General features: G+C 37.0%; 2 protein-coding genes across 4 annotated transcripts; one reads left to right on the forward strand and one right to left on the reverse strand.

Annotated features, from left to right (window-relative positions):
* The first annotated feature begins 246 nt into the window (after positions 1–246).
* Positions 247–12,358, forward strand: LOC135160880 (protein naked cuticle homolog 1). The gene is made up of 5 exons (XM_064117981.1): positions 247–827; positions 8,531–8,760; positions 9,163–9,540; positions 10,079–10,377; positions 10,642–12,358. Exons 1-5 carry the CDS (start codon positions 764–766, stop codon positions 11,222–11,224), a joined length of 1,554 nt encoding a protein of 517 aa, XP_063974051.1. The 5' UTR covers positions 247–763; the 3' UTR covers positions 11,225–12,358.
* On the reverse strand, positions 8,353–19,730 carry LOC135160879 (uncharacterized). Of its 3 annotated transcripts, none has more exons than XM_064117980.1 (4): positions 19,417–19,730; positions 17,772–18,745; positions 17,031–17,570; positions 8,353–8,779 (listed from the first exon to the last, which is right to left on the reverse strand). In XM_064117980.1, exons 2-4 carry the CDS (start codon positions 18,727–18,729, stop codon positions 8,772–8,774), a joined length of 1,506 nt encoding a protein of 501 aa, XP_063974050.1. In that variant the 5' UTR covers positions 18,730–18,745; positions 19,417–19,730; the 3' UTR covers positions 8,353–8,771. The 3 variants fall into 3 exon arrangements, with proteins under 3 accessions (XP_063974050.1, XP_063974047.1, XP_063974049.1); XM_064117977.1 differs by lacking the exon at positions 8,353–8,779 and adding an exon at positions 12,795–16,253; XM_064117979.1 differs by lacking the exons at positions 8,353–8,779; positions 19,417–19,730 and adding exons at positions 12,795–16,253; positions 19,056–19,210.
* Positions 19,731–19,770: the final 40 nt, after the last annotated feature.

Here is a 19,770-nt window from a genome sequence, read left to right on the forward strand (position 1 = left end):
TGAGAGCCTCAATTTAAATTTGTGAGATTTTCCCGGGCTTTTGGGCGAGTCAAGGGTGAAAAGTTGGGTTATGGTGATGAGGTACGGGGGTCACTCGGCTAGGGAAATTTTGCGATTTTTGAGGGGAACGAGGGGCGGTTGGGTAGGCGAAGTGGGGAGGGAGGAATGAGGCACGGGGGACATTGTTACGGCACTGCAGGGTTAGGGTGGGGCGGGCAGGAGCGGGAATACGGGGAACGTGGTTTAGGCGAGGACGATCTCTCGTGGACTGGTAGTCAAACGACGGGCGTTGATGTGAACGGATCGCTTGATTTTAGGTGAAAAGCCCTCCTATTTTTCAAACGTTTACACGATTTATCTCGGGTTCTACGGAATTAATCCCTGAATTTTAAATTTTGAGAGTGAATTTACCTACGGTAAACGCGATAACCACGATATAAATAAATTATTTCGCTAGGAAAAGCGTGAAAGTTGAATTATCTAAAAAATACAACTTTTATCATCAACTCGGAAAAGTGATTTTACTGCATTGAGAAGTTGAGGGAAAGATATATTTTTTTTCATGATATTTGAGAAAATAGTATTGAAATTTTTGTGAGTGATTTTTTTTTCGAAAACCAGTGTTGTGTGTTAACTACGAGGTGATATACAAAGTGATGAGAATCCCGATGGATTAACGGGGGGAAAAAAGTACAATTTTCTCTTCTGTGTAAACACGAGGATCACAGTGGAAAGCCTGCGTGTCATTACGCATGAGGGTCCCATGGCTACCGGATTGGTGAAGTGGTGGCGAGCAAGATTCCTCGCTGGGTACAAGCCCTTTTCCGGTAATTTAATCTCCATAAAATTATTTAATATAAGGGACTGCGTTATGATGGCTCTCCGATGTTTGGAAACAGTAAGGACGAGAGTATTTGGAGGACAATGGTCGGTGGTTCGATGGTGTTTTTGTACTGTTGACCCGCAATACGATCGATTGGGGTCGTTTGGAGACCCCAAATGTCGACAGATGCGATGAAAATATATTTTTTATTCATTTCCACAATCATTTACCAATTATTTTTAGATTCTACCCTCCCACATGACTTGAGGAATTAATTAAGGGGATTAAGACAGTGTAATTGATGGGAATGAGTTGAAAAATGTTTTTTTATTGTTATTGCAAATGCTTCTAAATCATTTTTTGAGTTTACAATTATTTTGGAGGATCATTCCCTTCCTTTTATGAATGATAATTGATCCAATGAGGGCTTTAATCTGGGATGATAGCTGGGGTCGTTGAAACCACCACCTGTCCGTGGTAGGACTAAAAAAAAAATTCTTGTTTTCCATTCGTATTTTTAACGAGATTTCTACCTTTAAATCAATTGAATCGGCGATAGATATCGATTCGTAGTGTCGTTTGTAGTATTAGAAGATCATTTGAGTGATGAAAGGAATTCGCCGACTTCTGCTTCACATAATCACTTTCCAATCATTTTTCGACGTTTGAGGGATTTTTCAAGATTATTCTGATACCTCAAATCAATAATTATCAATCGCTTTTCGTTGTTCCCCCTCAGGGTTATCGAGGCAATTCAATTCCCCAAAAGAATGTTTAGTCATTAATTTTGTCATTGTCATTGCCTGTTTCTGAAATAATCTGGAAATTTCGTCTTTTCACCAACTTTTTTCACTCATCATTGATTCTACCCTTCCGTAATCGTCGAGGTATCTCACCCTTTCTCGAACACTCATCAATCAATTTCTGGAGCCTTCTCCTGAGTTCTTTAACGCCTACTATTTTCTTTCATTTTTCCCAAAATTATTCGTCTGCTGGACATGACAAGCAGTTTTCCCCGACGAATTATTAATCCCCTTCATTGTTTTTACCCGCCCATGATGATTGCAATGACCCTCGAGGAATGAGAGCACGGCATTCCGGTTGATCGTTCTCCAGGAATTCCTGTTTCTTCGATCACCAGATGGTGAACGTCTATAAACCACTCCGGATGTCGACTCGACTTTCATCACCATCTCCATTATTTTTTTAAGAATTATATTTTTTTTTCCACTCATTTCCTACTATCGTTTTATCACTCTGACTTGCCATAATTACTGAAAAACAAAAATAATGGAGGAGAACAATTTGAGGGCCGTGTATGAATAAAATCCCGAGGAAAATCGGCGGAAGATCAAAGAATTCCCTCGGCTTTTATTCACTCATTTAATTAGTTTCTCTCATAACTTCGAAAGCTCTTGACTTTGTTTATGCCGTCTTATTTCGATATGAGGGTTATTTTTATTTTTCAAGTCGTCGAGCGAATGATTAAAGAACGAGAGATAAAAGTACTTTTACGTTGAAACAATTTTTTTTTTATCGCTTTTACTTTGTGAATGGAGTTTATCCCCCATTTTTTTCCACTTCACGTCGTCACTCTCATGTGAAAACAAGAGGGTGGTTTAGTGACTTCAGTTTCTGGAGAGTAATGGGACACTCTTCGCAACCCCTCGGGTGTAATTGAGGGGTGGGGAGGGGGAGTGGAGGGATGAGGGGTTTGTTTGAGGTTTCAAGTCTCTTTCATCAATTTTCCGCGATTTTTTACTCTTTTTTCAGTCAATTTTCCACTTTGTTTCGCTCGCATTCTTCAACAATTTGTTCCAGGGGAGATGACTTATTTATTCAATTGATAATTCTACAAAATTTTGGTGGATAAGAATATCAATTACTCTGCTATCTTCTGATAATTTCTCTTTTCTTCCTTTTTATTTGATTTGTCTTTTCGTTTCTTTAACTCAAAAATTATCTTTATTGATGACCATTTACTGTTTTTATCATTTGCACATGGAAGAACTTTAATTGACCAATTCGTTTATTCTTAAGTGTCAATAAAGGCCAATTAAATGAAAAATAAAATTCTAATGAAGAAACAACCATTAATTCGTTTAAAAATCATCTTCATTGACACTAATTTATTATTTTTGTCTCTTGTCATCGAAATCCTTTTCATTCTCCACTTTCTCATTTCATTAAATTAAAATTTTGAATAATGTTTCCTTTCAGTCCTCTCTTACTTCACTTTTTTCATACAAATTTTTAGTCCTCCTCGAAAAATTATCTTCATTAACGGAATAATAGCGTCAATTAGTATTCAACGATAATAATTCAGTCTCTCCCCTTTAGGTTTCACGTTCGTCTATTTAAATTTCCTCGTATCAATCATTCATTCATTCATATCACACTCAGTTGTGAATAACAGTTTTTTTTTTTTTAAGTTCTGAGAATTGTCGCAACTTTTGTTTACGTTTGACTGTAAACACGCCTGTGTGTTTACTCTGTGTCTCAACTGCACTTACTTCCTCTCGTTGCCAGTGTTATTTATCCGGTTTTGTCTGTTCGTTTGGCTATTCCCCTCGTCTCTCCTTCGCACTTGGGGAAGCCACTGGCATTCCTACTAGTCAATGAACTGTGTTGGAATATACACTTCCGTGAACTGGCACGACTCGACGGCGGTACCATTCCGTTATCTTTTTACTTGCGAGCCGTTCCGGCAAGGGGGTGGGTGGGGGGCAGGTCATTTTTGGTAATAATGCACGAAAATAAATTTTGGATAAAAATTAGACGTCTAGAGGGTGAAACGTGGGACGAAATGACAATCAACCACTTTTTAAATCACGTTTTGTTGAAAAAATTAGACTTGGGAGGGGTAATTTTTGTGATAAACCTAATCTTCGTCCCTCGTTTCGCCCCCTGGAGGTCTACGTTTTACCTAAAATTTATGTTCGTAAGTTTTCGACAACTTCCGGTTTGGAGAAGTGGTCGTAAGTCCACTTTTTCATAAAAAAAGAGATGAAAAACACTTTCTTGAATATCTTGGGATCTAATTCTCAAATTCCGGTCAAATTTGAAATTCTCGGGTCAATTCTATTTGACTCAAGGACGTGAGGGATTAGATGTATAAGATATAAGGGACATGGGAATTTTTGGTTGCGTGAATAGGGTCGTATTTTTTATCTCCGGGGCAACGCAGGACTTCTAGTTTCTCTCTCTAAAAGTGGTACTCCTTTGAATTGGAGTTTTTGTCTTTAATACTGATAAGGGTTTTTTAAAAGTGTGAAAGTCCCTTTAAGTAAAGAAATTCGTAGAATAGATTTGACATTGATATTTAAAGTGGGGACTTTAAATGGTGAATTTTACCATGAAAAATGTCAACTCAAAAAAATTATAAGGGATTTTTAAGAATTGCTCAAGTACTTGGACATCCTGAAAAAAAAAAATCTATAGCCATGACAACCGAAATTGGTCGTAATTAACTGGAATTCCTGGAATAGTCTTCAGTTAAAACCGAAATAGGCGGGGAGAAGGTGAGCTCCTGGGGTACGCAAACTGCCTATCCCCGAGAGAGTGAAGCCCGGAGGGGGGGAGACCTCCTCGAAATTCCGGTCCCTTTCAAAATACTCCGGCAAACAAGCCGACCCAGTCGACGACTGTCGCCGCACCTTTTTTCCTTCTTTTTTTTTCTCGTTATTTCCTCCTTTTCCCATTTTTCGTCTCTTTTTCACTCGTTGAATTTCCCGTAGGAGTCTCTCACCTGCGCCCGGGCGTTCTGGGAGGGCTTTGAGAGTTTTTGTCTGGCTTTCAAAAACCATAAATCCCCGGGGGAGAATTTTTCGGAAAGCCAAGGTATTATTGAGAATCGGAGAAATATCATCCCCACAGTTGGGGATAACGAGGAAATTTTCCGAGGGGGGTGGAGGGGAGGAGATTATTGATCGGGAATGGATTGGTTGGAGGGGTGGGAACATGTGTTCCCAGTTATCGGAGAGTTTCTGATGGAAATTTGACGTTTTCGGGGAAGGGGGATGATAAGTGGTTTTATGAGGGAGGAGAAACATTAAGTACAAGGGCAACTCATGATTAATGCGATTGTTTTTGAGAGAAAAAATGGAAGAAAAAATTGTCAAATTTCCTATTCCTTTTCTCCGAATTTTCGGTTCCACCAATTTTTTATCTCATTCAAACTCACTTAATTTATCATTTAGAAATCAATATCCTCCAATCGATTTGATTTAAATGAGATATTACAGAACAGAATCCCCTGGTATTAATGAAAATTCTATTACTTTATCGAGCCCCACGACGAACAACAGCTGCAATCACTCTCTCGATTTCCCAAAAAAATTTCATTCTCTGAAAATTATAATTCCAGCATAAATGAGCCAACTTGTCACCACTTTTCAACCCCTCTTTCTCCAGTCGTTTACCACATAAAGTATCAAGGGGACGATTCAGACAAAAAAAAATTAACAAAACAATTATGAAAATTTTATCTCCATTGCTTTCCTCCCTACAATCAATAATTTTACCCTCCCCATCGCCACCACCCTCGCTGCCAGCATTGGAACCCCTCTGAATCCAGCACAACAAACCCCCAACAAAAAAAAAATGTCAGTCCAGTGGAGTCCGAGTGGCTGAAAGAACAAAAAATGAAATAAAAAAAAAACTTCAAAAAAATCGAGCAGCCGAGTAAGAGTGATGGCGGTTTGAGTGGCGATCGGATGTGCCCGAGAAAGACAGAAATACGGGATACAGCGGTTGCCGGCGGTCTGCCAAGGGTGAGGGGATGAAGTGAGGGGGGAAGATGATGGAGGCTGGATGAAGCGAGAGATCGGCTCGTTTTTGAAGTACATAGTGGGGGTAAAACACGAGTAGAGTAGAGAGGCTGAAGCGAAGTGGAATAAGAAGGAAAAGAGAGGCGTTTGGTCTCTCTTCCTGGAAGCCAACAATAATAGCGGCCCCGGAGAGAGGCACTGACGACCGTTGGTTCTCGATGCTTCTCGGAAAATACCTAGATCGTATAAACAATTTTTTTTTTTCTTTTTTTTTTGAATTTTTTCTCTCTCTGCAACGCCGAGAAATGGCCCGAGAGGACTTGGTGGACCAAGAAGGTGAGATGAGTTCACGATTGCGTAATGTTTTTGGTATTTCGGAAGGTGTGGAGGCACTTCCGGTTGTGTATTTTAGATTTTTACGAGGAAAGATGATAGGGTTCAAATGGAGCCTTGAGGTGGGTCGGATGGAGATGGTAAATAGGGACGTTCATCTGGAATTTTCGAGGGGGGGGGAGGGGGTTTAGGTGGTGTGGTATTGTCTAGAAATTTTCTGGAATTTTGATCGATTTGTGTTTGAAATTATTTGCAGTTATGGGTTCAGCTTCGGTCGGTTGTAATTGACTTCTTTGAGTTGTGATTTCTTTGGTGAAATGTCACTGGTGGTGATTGAAGAGATTGCCTATTGCTCGTGCTTGAACTCTTGATTAACATCCTTGTCTTCGTCAGAGCTGCTCGATGAGTCCGTAATGACATTTCAATGTCTTCGGATAAATGATATGAGACTTTCCCCGGAGTTCAGGGGAAATAACTGAATTTTTTATGTACGTGGGGTAAAAAGGCATAATTAACACAATACACTTGTAGTTTATCAACAATTTAAGCTGAAACAATTCTCCACGAAAAATATTACTTGAAATTTTTTTGTAAAGCCACTATTTTTCTAGATAAAATCTTCGTCAAGGAAAAAAGTTAATTTTAGGAAAAAATGGTCGTTGGAACTTTAACCAACTAAAAAAACGGGAAGTTAGAAATCATCACGTTTCATCTGAAAAGTCAGTTCCACACTCGGGCGATATTTTTGACATCTTGATGAATGAACATGAAATTATCTTGTTAGCCGGTGATTGTGGGGAAAAACCTCGGGACATTTTTTTATTGGAAATCTCCTTATCTGTGGGAAACATCTCTCGACATTTTTTTACCGCCGATAATCTCATCCATAATTTCCAAAATCATCAGATTTCAGTTTTTCTGAAGCCCCCAGTGCCCAACCCAAATTCTCATTAAAAGGTCTTCATCCTACCAATGCTCCTAAGCAATTTTTAGTCTGCATTCTTCCACGACACGTTAAAAAGGAAAAAAATAATCATTAAAATTGTGTCAACTAAGAATTTCTTTAATTAAAAGGGGGAAAAATTACGTAGAATTTTCTTACATTTTATTTATTAAATTTGAAGCTACTTAATTGAAAAAAAAAATAAAATTGACAGCTGTTCTTTGAATGTTGACAGCTGCGTCTGGAACAGGGAAATTCATGACTAATTGAATATTTCTCATTACTTCGTCTCTAAAATCGCTGAAATTAAAAAAAAAATCGTTTTTTTTTTCACGTAATTAACAGCAACCGAAAAGTTCGACTTTTCCAATTGCAAAAAAAAAATACTAGATAATTCTCGAAGAGAAATTTTGAAAAATAATTGTCGCACAACTTTTCCATTTTCCTTCATCAAAAATAAACAGAACTCCCCAATGTTTTCCGGAGTCTCCCGAAATAAAACACTGGTGACAATTTAAACTATGCTCCACAATACCTCCCCAACCGATCACCAAAAAATCTCGGAAAAACAAGTGCTGAAAAAAAAATAAAAATAAAAAAGCGCGGAAAAAAGTGATGATGGCGCGATCCTAAACGAGTCCAATCCCCTTCCCGCGTCGATGAGAACCTGAAATACCACTAGGCGTTGGAAAAATGTTGTATAATCTTTGATTTATCGGTCGATGTGTTGTGCATGTGTGTGTACAGGCCTGTCCTAGGCATGAAGGCGGCCACTTGAAAGGCTTCGGAGAAAAATTTTTCGAGGAATAACTCGCGCCGCCGCCGGGCGCACCAACGCACACCAAAGGCTAAGCCGAATGGCCACATCTCTCTCTTCGTCTCTCTTTTTCATTCTTCCAACCGGTGGTAGAGAGAATACCGACACTGTATAATGCGTGATTATCCCCCGGGAACTATAGTAAATAACCGAGACGAGCGGTAAATGGTCAATGGTGTCGGCGAGAGTTACCGAAACGAATTTACATTACTTCCTTTATGGATTTAAAAATATAGGTAATGCATTGAGATTACGTTTGATGGAGAGGGAAGGGTGATTAATGATAGGAGGATTTCAACATTTTTGCCATTTTTTTTTTGCGAATTAAATCGAAGGAGAGAGTGTATTCGATCGGTTTTTTAAACTTTGGGAATTAAAGAAGGAGAAGTGGATTTAGAAGAAAATGTCATTAGTCTTTTTTTATGGCAAATTTATGGAAAAAAAGGCCAGAGTAATTTAACTCCCCTTTGAAAATTACGATATTAATAAACTAAGAATATATTTATTGAATGAGAAAAATACAAATTATTAAAAACATGTTCTTGACAGTTTTCTTTAAAATAAATCCAATAGGTTCTGAGATACTCAAACGAATGACAAAGTTGATATTTTTTATTTTGACAAATTAAGTGTGACTTTGTATCGATTGTAAACAACGTTCGACACCTTTGTATGAACATTACCAATAATATTTAGTACCAAAACAATAATAATTTCTGGTAAAACTGTGTAGAGGTACAAATAGTCACGGATTTGTCTACAAAAAATTACTGGTGAACGGCTTTTGTCAGGCGTAAGATGTTTGTTGAATTATCCCCAAATGAATTTCATTGTTTTGCTTTCAGTTGTGGGAGGAATAGCGGAGGGAAGTGACTCTGAAGAGTTATTAGCGGGGGGCGTTGGTACACCGTGTAACAGCTCACCACTGCCACCAGCTACTGCATCTCTTCTTGTAACACCGGAAACTCAACCAGTAACAGCTAACACTCCAGCACCAACTCCCCATGTTCAAGTCAATCAGAATGATGATCAACAGCAGACAGCTCCCAATAATACGAGACAGCTCAGCTTTGAGGTATATTCAAGTTAAAACTCTAGAAAAAATTAATTTTCTATTTAAATGAATCCTCGAAAGTTCTCAGTCATTTCATTTTCAAAATAATATCCGAAAAAAATCAATTATCTCGAGAATGAATCACCGGATCTTAAAAAAACTATTTGGTGACAGACTCAGGATAATTTTCGACCTTAAACCCTGATCGTAAAGATTTTTTTTTTTAATTTGAGATTTTGAAATTTCCTACGTAAAATTTCTTATGATATTTTGACTTAAACCCATCCCTTACACCTGTAAATTAAAATTGAGTTAAAAACAGAATTTTGCGAAGGAAATTGATCGCACCCTCAATTTCCGGTGTCTTAATGAGAGTTTCGGGAGTTGTTCAGTGAAAATAATCAATTTCCGAATGTTCCAAAGGAATTCGAGTGTGACGTGTCCGTGGCAGAGGGCAATCGTCGCCGCCAGGAGTTCTCCTTCACCCTGTACGACTTCGATGGTCACGGAAAGATAACAAAAGATGACATTGCTGGCCTTGTTACGACTATTTACGATACCCTAGGTGCATCAATTCAGGTACCACCTTGTGGCAGTAAAACCATCAAAGTCAAGCTAACAGTATCGCCGGACAAAGGTACAGGCCAGGGTGTCACAAACAATTCTGCAAATGCAAAATCAACCAATCTACCCTCTACTACACCGTGCTGCCATGTCAAGACTGTCAGTGCGTGCAGTCACGCAACGCACGCAAATCGCAGACTTCCGAGAAGGAGGCGAGTGCCTCGTAATCGGGCTGAGGTAATGATCATTATTTACCAGATTTTTCGTTAATTTATTTCTTTTTTTTTTCTTAACTGAGACTCCACAACTGTTTCATCAGTCGATTTTCAAAAGACCCTTCACTAAAATGCGATTATCTGAGAACCTAATGACGGAATTGCAAAAAAATCTTTTCTTCTTTTTTACCGGTAAGAAATATCCGGTCTCAACCGCTCGTTACGAACCTACTTTGCCTCAGAGATTAATTAGAAACTCGTGGAAATGTGAATAAACAATTTTTCATACCGTTAAATTGGGCAAATTAATGATTTTCAGAATACCTTTCACAAAAAATCAATTATCTCAAGACCTAATCAAGGAATTTCAATGATTTTTTTTCTCATTTCAAAGATGATGAAAAAAACTCTCTAGACCCGCTCATAAATCCGTTATGCCCCTGTCGGTTGTAGAATATTGAAGATTTTTCTGAAAGGATATTCTATTTTTTTTTGCTGATTGAGATTGGATGTTTTGTTAATTGATTACTGGTTGATGACTAATGATTGATATTGATCAGCCTGAACGTGTGATGGAGTCACACAGTGAAGAAGACGCTGATAATGTACCTCCCCTCAACATAACGAAGCAGGAGGAATTGAGAAAACGAGTTGGACCAGTACCTCATTTTCCATCGCCTTACTCAAACAGTTCCGAGGGTGATGTAAGCGATGACAGTGATGCATCACCGACAATTACACCTTTAACGCCGTTAGTTAATAATCACCGTAAACGCTCTGGGTCAATGCAGAGACAACAGTTACTCGAGATTATACAGGCCAATATGGAGAAGAACAATCTCAGTTTCCATGCATCTAGGTAATTTTCATTGAAAATTTTTTATTTTTTTAGCACATTTTCCAATAAACTTATCGAAAGATGGAACGATCTTAGCCTTAACCATCTCTTCAATTATCTAATTACTCTCATAACTATTACTTTTTTAAAACAGACATCGGATTTTTCAAACTTTGAAAGTTCCTTGAAGTGTCATTTGTCCCTCAAACTTAGAAAAAGTCATATAATATTATCACACAATCACAAATGCAATTTGACCAGTCAACTTTAATAATTTTCTTCCAGGAAACGACACCAGACTGATCATCTCCGAGTACCCCTGGAGCGCTCATACACCGACCCATCGTCTCCCTACACGCAGAGAAGTCGTCCCCCTTCAGCTCAACGCACCCCACCAGCCTATCACAAACCAGTGCGAGAATATTCCCATCACTCGACGTCTCTCCCAAAGTTGACGACCAAATGTCGTGGAAATTTGCGAAAAACGAGAAATCACCAGAGCACAACACCCCAGAGAAACGTTCCCCCATCAACTACAAAATCCCTGAGGAACAATCTCCAATCGAGTCCAGTGGTGAATCCCAACATTCTGAATCCCCAGGAGGCTCAGAATAACCAGACTAACGTTAATCAAATGAACAATCAGAAGAATGACGTGGAATTCATTCCTCAGGGTAAGAGCAGTAAGAAACACCAGCTTAAGCATGCAACAAGAGAACAAGATCAGGCCAGGGCTATGGCACAGGTGGTGCGCTGGCTCGAGAGGGAATTTTCACAGACTGCTGCTGCAAGCTCCTCTGGCCGGAGGCATGTCCACGAACACATCCATCATCATTATCACCATTATCATGCTGAGGCACTTGTCTAATTTTTTTCGAACGAGATTAGAAGAGATGAAGAAGTCGATAAAGTACTTGACGTTGGAGGGGAATTTTTTTATTGGAAAGATTACTTGATGAGACGGGAGTTCAGGGGGAAATATGAAAATGTCTTGTTTACGGGGAACTTTGTGGTCTAGAAAATAAAATGAGAGGAAATTTGTTGTAAATGTAGTTGTTAGGAGGATAATTAAAAAATTTCGCAGTTGATAATTTTAAATTTGTCGATTGTCTGCAACGAAAAGTTTAGAAAAAAATTGGCGTGAAAGATTTTTCAAAAGGGGAATGAGAATATTATTTTATCGACTTCTTCATCGTATACATTGCTGGTGAAATTTTCCAACTGTTTTCAACTGCAATTATTCAAATTTGAAGATTTTCTATAATGGTCTTTTTACTTTACGGAATTGGGAGATGAAACAACAATTTTTTCTACTTTTTCCCCTGAGTTCTGCATGTTTTTGCATAAATGAATGAATGGAAAAAATTGAATTAGTTTTTTCATAAATTTAGTCATTTGCAGGACAAATTAAATTTAAGTTTAGGCATTTTCTAATTAAACTCCTTCATGTCATATCTCCCAATTTCACACTATTGAATTTATAGACTGACTGAGAGGGCCTACGAACAATTCATACCCCAAAAAGCTTAAAAAATCCATAATATTTAAATAATAATTTTCCAATAATGCAAAACCGAGAAAAAAATCATTCGTAAGGTCTTCCTCACCCTCACTCGTCCCCTCGCGACAATATTTTTGTACGTAGTCTCACGATGAACAAATAATCGAAACAAAACAGAGTATTAATAAATCTATTTAGCAATAAGTCCCCCACTAATTACTCTAAGTAAGTTAATTAAATGTTAATTATAGAAGGATCCCCGGGAAGTGGATGATAATACCGATGATGAAAAATAAAGATATTTAAATAAATAAAAACTCCCATTTTACTCTTCCATTGAACAAAACAAAGTGTGATTTTGTTTAATTAAAAAAAAAAGTAAAACAGGGAGATGTAATTTTGTATTGGAAAAAACTTTGTAACCGATGTAGATATTTTTTATCATGTAACTCGATTTTTTTTCTATTGATATTTATTAAAACACTTCTTTTTTATACTGTATACTATTGCATTCTCAATCAATCAATCCTTACAATTAATTAATTGATTAATCAATCCCATCATCTCGAAATGTTCCTTAATCATCTGTTTTTTTTTCTCAAAATTTTTTTTTCAGTTATCTGCTGAATAATTTCTCCCAACATCATTAATTATTTACTAAGTTTATACAATTAGTTCCACACGACGTCTGTCTGGGGGACCAATACAATATGCAAATATAATCGATATTTTTTTTTAATCAGTATCCAACCCACTTTGTTTTCTTAATTACTTAATCAACTATTATAATTATATTCTGCATTTATTTATTCATTTTCATTATATTATCAGACGTAACTCCAAACACATGTGCTACGTGTATCAACACAGCACATTTTTATTTATTTTAAGGGTTTTAATTAATTTTAGTTAATTACGGGGTAATTCTTTGTTCAAATTTTTTCGTATTTAAGGTTTTCAGGGGCTTTATTTAACTATATTGCATGTGCTTTTAATACAAATCCCTTATAAGCATTCATTTCAGTTAAAAAAGAAGTTTCAAGTGTTAGGTAAGCTATTATACACGCTCATTACTAATTAAGTTTCGGTAATTCATTAAAATATAGAGAAGACGAATTTGCTGCAGTCGAATTTTGTTTTGTATCGATTACCGCGGGATGCGACTGGACCGAGACAATAACTGATTCCTCGTTAGATGGTTGAGAATTTTTTAATGTGGAAAGAAGAAAAACTCAATTTTCACAATTAAAAATTCTTTGTCGATTATAAGGGTAACCAGCCCGGCAAAATGGACGATCGAGACCAGAGAATAACATTATAAATTTTTAGATGTTTTGAATAAAGTTGAACTAATTGGCATTGAATCCATGAATCGCGCGATAATCCTGCTTTTGCACTTCTCAAAACTCGACTGCAAGTCGAATAAAATTGATTACAATTCAATTGCTTTTTAATTCAAGCAAAATTCTCTCTCTCAATACAATAACCAAATACAAAGCATCAGAGTAAATAATAGAAACACTTTTAGTTCATTTCACTTGCACCCAGAATTATCCAAAAGGAAAATTCACGGAAAAATTATAATATATATTTTTCTCATCATTAAGTTGATTAGACTTGAAGGCTTTATACATTATTTTCATAGAATTTTATTCACTTTTATACTTATCAATTCTTTGTTAAAGTAATTAGGTATAATTAGTTGCGCAGCGAAAAAACCATTGCTACGCAGTATCCAAAAATCTTCGAAATTCCAAGTTGTGGACTGATCAAAATGTTTGTAAAATGTAATCGAAGAAAAGCCAATTTTTGATTGATTTGAGGAGTGATGGCAGGTAAAGTCAAATGCTGTTGGTGGACTACTTATAATGATAATTTTTAATTCAATCGTCCATCCATTTTTTTATTCAGAAGTCTCCCAAAAATTCCTGACCTCAGAGATTGTAAAAACATTTCACCACTCCTGCAAAATCACTCAACAATTAAAATCAGTAAAGAAAATATAGCATTTACAGACAAAAAAAAAATCCGTGCAATAATCCTACGCTAAATGCTATTCGCTCTTCAATTAAAACCCGGTAATGAAAATCGTTTATCTTAAACATTGATATGAATACAATACAATTAATAACTTAATCCTAAATTAATTAACAAATCGAATATAGATTTGGTTAATTCAAAAAAAAATGGTCATTATACTGCGATTGAAAATGTACAATCAGACGCACATCCTTGGCATCCTTGGCAATTAAAATTCATTCACCAATATTCCATTCAACCCATCAATCAAAATTCCTAATCAATCAATTGATGAATCAATCAATCAATCAATAAATTGACATGAAAAGTTACCACAGTTTCTGAAATACAGATCGCATTCTCGAATGAATTGAAAAAAATAGTATATTTCCATACAAGTGCGACGAGGTGGCAAAGAGTGTGAAGTTGGCGGCCCGAGGCGAAGCCAATGGCTGACAATCGCACGAATTAAAACATCCCCTCGCACGTGTATCCGAATTCTACTTTTTGTTAGTGATATTACGTTCAGCGAGCGGTGAACTGTGCGATTCTTTGTTTACCAGTAAACGAAAAGGCACTTTTCGACACGGGCTGAATGTAGCAGCAGTGACAAAAAACAATCTTTTCTCTTTTAATTACAATCCATTGATTAATTACTTGGTTTCTCATGATTACTACAGAATTTGGTCATCTGTACTCGAATTACCTATCTTTCATTCACAATTAATCGTAATGACGCAATTAATTATTGATTAATCAATTTGCACTTTTTACTTAAACCAAAAATACATAATTGGACCATGATTTATTATTTTCAATCGTTTTAACTGCTAGTTTAGGTTGCAATTATCTTGAGCAGTGCTTGTTTTTTTTTAACATGATGTACATTTTATCCTAATTCCCGATCTATTTAGACGGTTATTGGTTACTTAATGGGATTGTTTTTGTTTAGATGGGGTTTATTATTTTTTTTTACTGACGAGTGGAGCTCTTTATGGGGCATTTGTACACTTATTTCGGTTCTTTTTGTGATTGAGTGAAGTAAAATTCATGAAAAATCAATTTTTTTTTATTAAAAATTTGTTCTCACGATTTATGATCAGATATTTGTTTTCGTAGCATTTAAAAGTAGTAATGGACTTTCCAAAATGGACTTTGTAAAAATTTATAACGAGAAATAACGAAAGGTAATCACGTCTCATTTCACTCAAATCACAAGTTGAGGGATATAAATTTAAAATTTGAATATGTCCATAATGAGTGAACTTACGATAAAATGTGCCAAAACATTTTCTGCAGTAAATGAAATTCTCTTTAAAAATGTCTTGTGACATTTTGCTCCAAATCTGCTCAGTAATGAGATAATGAGGGGTTGCTGGTGAGGAGTAGATGATGCTGAATAAGAAGAGTTTCTTCTAATTACACGAATGTGCAGTTGATTACAGGTTTTTATGAGAAAATATAACAAAACATTTTTGTTATGAAATTTTATAACATATCAAAAATGTTACGGGATATTTTTTCTCAGCACCAATAGTCAACAACATATTCGCAAAATTACCAGAATAGGTTTTCTTGATTTGACTTGGGTCCCTTGAAATGAGGAATTGTTCAAATTTTTTCACACAAACATGAGTTCAAGGAGAATTAGAATCACGTACGACATCAAAAATATACTATTGCAATAGTGCATCAGTGTGCGAATGACAACACCCTGTAGATAATCATTAACCCAAGGTATTTTGATGTAACCTCGTGTCATAATTATTTCACACAATATTATGACTTTCCCATTCGCTGGATCCCATGTATGAATTTCAGTAATTAATCATAAAAAAATGCTAGAAAATATCCCAAAAAACCCACAAAAATTGTGAAAAAAAAAACAAAATAAAAAGTTTTTATGCAAAAATAATAAAACTATATAATGATTTAAAAAAACAAAACTCCCATTAAATACCTGATTATCTCGGTAATGAGTGGACTTAGGCTGAAATGTCATAATAAATTCATTGTAAATAATATTCTAAGCTGCGACAGTTTCAGACAAATTTCGTCGAAAATCCACTGATTACCAAGATAAGTGAACCATTCAGGAGGCGAGAGGAATCATCTTGTTTCTTATTTTTTTAATAAGATAATCATGAATTAAACAATTTTTTCCGGGAAATTCAGGCGTGGGATCTAAATGTGATTAAATTCTTGGTTAATTAGGTAATATTTCATTCGAATTAAAGTTACGCTCTACCACGTGATTTTTTAGTTCGAGAAGTTGAATCCTCAGTGGTGGTGATTTTCGAAGTGGTTGTTGCCATTCTCTTTGCACGTCCCGTTGATGTTTTATCATTCCTCTCCACCTCTGTGCTCTCGCCAGTCCCTTAAGGAGATGGTTTCGATTTTTCGTGTTATTCCAATTGTTCCAATATTTTTTTAATTTCATTTTTAGTAATGTAATGCAATTTTGATGAGTCTAATTTAACATCTTGTTCTCAGGGGTTATTCCAGTAATGGGTGGATATACGACACAAGTACTTTAGAAATTTTTTGTAGCTTATGATTCCACGAAAAATGTCTAACCTTTTGTCCTAAATCCATTCATCAAGATGGAACATTCGACTTGATGCAAACGGGTAACTGTGAGGACATTAGTGTTTCATCTCGATTAGAGGATTAATTAGGTGGAATTCATCAAAGATGACTGGTTAATAACCGAGGCTTTGGGCTTTGAGTCAGGAAAAAAAGAAATAATGGTTTCTGAAGGGAGAAATGTGTTCGAATTTTGAATAATTATAGGCCATCCATTGTTATTACCATCTCCTTAAATTTGAATAATCATCAAGACCACCCCCCCTCCCAACATAAACAAAAAACCCCAATAAAATTTATGAAAAACCCTGTGATGAAGTGATAAAAGTCAAGAATTCCCTTAATTTTGCATTTATTTTCTTTAAACGTTCAGCACCAAAAACATCTCACGATGAACGAAGATAATTAAATAATAATAAATAAACCTAGGATGAATAGTATTCACAAAAAATAAAGAACCATTTCGTTCATTCCCATTTTATCACTTCATCATTAATGGAAAAAATAGCCCCTCAGTAATACTTGGGATCAATAATATTCAATCGATGAATGGTAAAACATCACTCACCAAGTAGTTTCGTTCTGGGTGCAGTACTGGTTTCCTTAATAGTTTTCTTCATCTCCACCTTCTTCGAATCATTACGCTTTCCCTCCTCTGTATTATTTATAACTGGACTCTTATTAGCCCGATTTAATGCACGTTTAGCTCGTGATGGCACTTTAGCAACTGATTTAGCAATAGCCAGTGCTTTGTTAGTTATTCGTTTTTTATTACGACTGCTTCTCATTGGTTTCTTATTATCATCTTCATCACTAGACTCATCTTCAGATGATGACGATGAGGTGTCACGTTTTGATCTCTTGCGTTGATGTTGCTTTCTTTTGATGGTGCTTTTTCTCTTCTTCAATTGTGACTCATCTTTGTATAACGATAAATCAAGCCCGTCCGGATGTTCCTCTGTCACACTTGGCTTTTCAGAAACACCAGCTTCCACGTCTATTGCTCTCTTCAGAATATTTTCCGTACGCAAAAGCTCGATTTTCGTCAGCTGAAACTTGTTTTTGTCGATTTTGTTGAGGTTCAGGTTCGTCAATATGCAGTCGAAATCTGAAAGTGGTATTAAAGAACCAAAATTTCTATGAAATTCTCCGAAAAAATTGCCCAATTTCATTTTTAAAATTTCCCTTCCTTTTTTTTACGATGAGGCATCATAGTTGACTTAAAAATTGCGAAATGATACTAGAGAACTGTTTAGTGTAACTAAAAGTCCTAACCAATGACAATTAAATTAAAAACCCCTCAATTTACCTGTAAAATCGTAGAAGTCAGGTGAATAAATTTCTCCATTATTCTTGTCCTGCGACAGCCAGCGAATCCTGATGCGCCTACTGCTCTTATAAATATTTTGCATCGCTTGACACACGTAGAAGCTCCCCTCGGCATTTCTTACCGCGAGAAATTCATTTTTATAGAACACAATAAGTTTATCGTCGGCATTCTTATTTGCCACTGGTTTGCTAAGTGTCTTAACGATCAAGGCAATCTCTGGCAACGGGCTCTGATAGGGCTGTGTCTGAACTCTGTTTCTCTTCGGTTTGCTACCTCCCTCCCCGACACTCCCCTTGAGATCCTTGAGTTCACGTGATTTTCTCTTTACAACTCTGGGAGTTGTGGCAATTTTCATTTCTGTTTTCACCGGTGACGATGTCTCTGGTTTAGTTGGTGTTTTTTTCTGTACATTTGGGGAACTCTGCTCTTCTTTCTGGGGAGTCTTGGGGGGTTGCGTGCTCTCCGGGTCCTTCGAGCCATTATTCATTGGTGATTTTTTCTCCTCTGGTTTGACTAAATCGTCGGGTGCATCACCGGGGCCCTTTTCAGACTCGATTGCGCTCTCGGGTATCAGATTGTTGTTTCTGTTGACTTCTGATTGTTTTGGGGATGTCTCCTGGTCTATTGAGGCTTTCGCCCCCTCGACACCGTTGGGGAGGGATTTTTCTACCTCTTGTTTGTCACCATTGTTACTATTGTACTGCTGGCCTGGGTACACTGGACTCCTGTGGTCCTGCACCAGGCTAAGGGGCTGGGAGGCTGGCTGAAGGGTAACATAACTTAGACCACTGTTGCTCAGTGGTTTCATTGATGCTGTTGAGTCCGCTCCTGGCGACACTTTCTGGGCCATCGCTGTCATTGGGAGCATTGAATGACCTGTTGAGGGGGCTGAACTTTGTACGCCTGGCATCGGTGTTTTTATCGCTGATGCACTCATTTTGGGGTTTACTAAGCTGAAAAGACATTTTTTTCGTTAAATTTTTAGTGTCGAAAGGATATGACTCGTGGGAGGAAGGCTGGGATCTTTGACAAGGGGGTCTGAAGAAGTAAATCCAAAATCCCTGTTACAAAAAATCACAGCATTTAAAATTAAAAAATACTTTTTGTCCTTTCAATCCCCTGAATCACGAGGTAAAATAATTTTCTAAAAAATTCAGAACCTCTAGAAAATGTCCCATATTTTCCGTCGTCCTCATGGCCAACCTCAAAAATTCTTTATAACTAATTCAAAGTTAAAAAAAAATCTCCAACCCTCACAATCACCTCCAAATTCATCCCGAACCACCAACAATCTCACGAACCCCTTTTCCCGCCGAAAATCCATGCCTCAGAGCCCCCTAAAATCCCCTTGGAAAACCCTACACATGTCCAACCCAATTCCATTATCACCTATCCCCACATTTTTTTTATCAACTGCACGATAGATTGTAGGTGGTATGTGAATGTTGAACTGTTATGAAATGCTCAAGCATCAACGACAGGAGGTAGAGGGGACGATGGTGGTCTGGGGGGGTCGGGGGGAAGGGTATGTGGTGCGAGTAAACATAAACATGGAGCGTATTTTTGCCATTTTAAGGCAGTTTTTTCGATTATCCGATGGTATAAAAAGATTTATAACACTCACTCGATGGATATTTATCGTCTGATACTATTCAATTGATGCACGATGTCCACAAGCTTTCGATGTTTGTTGGCTACGAACCTGGCCTCACGGTTAACTCATCATTGCCACCGAAAACGTTTTTCCCGCTCAGTAGTTTTAACAATTTTTTTAGGTACATGCGAGGCACTTTCCACGCATTGTTCACTGATTAATGATACTGAAAGGTTTTGCTCAACTTTTTTGGGGCTTTTGATAGTATTTTTGGGGGATTATATGCGCTTTTGATGGATGAAAAATGTTGTACGACTGTGCACCGCACTTTTTCGGGTAAAAAAAACAGGAGAATGCCAGGACGTTAGATGGCGTCGGTTAGTC

Source organism: Diachasmimorpha longicaudata, chromosome 3, assembly GCF_034640455.1.
Source record: "Diachasmimorpha longicaudata isolate KC_UGA_2023 chromosome 3, iyDiaLong2, whole genome shotgun sequence".
NCBI classification, from domain to species: Eukaryota; Metazoa; Arthropoda; class Insecta; order Hymenoptera; family Braconidae; genus Diachasmimorpha; species Diachasmimorpha longicaudata.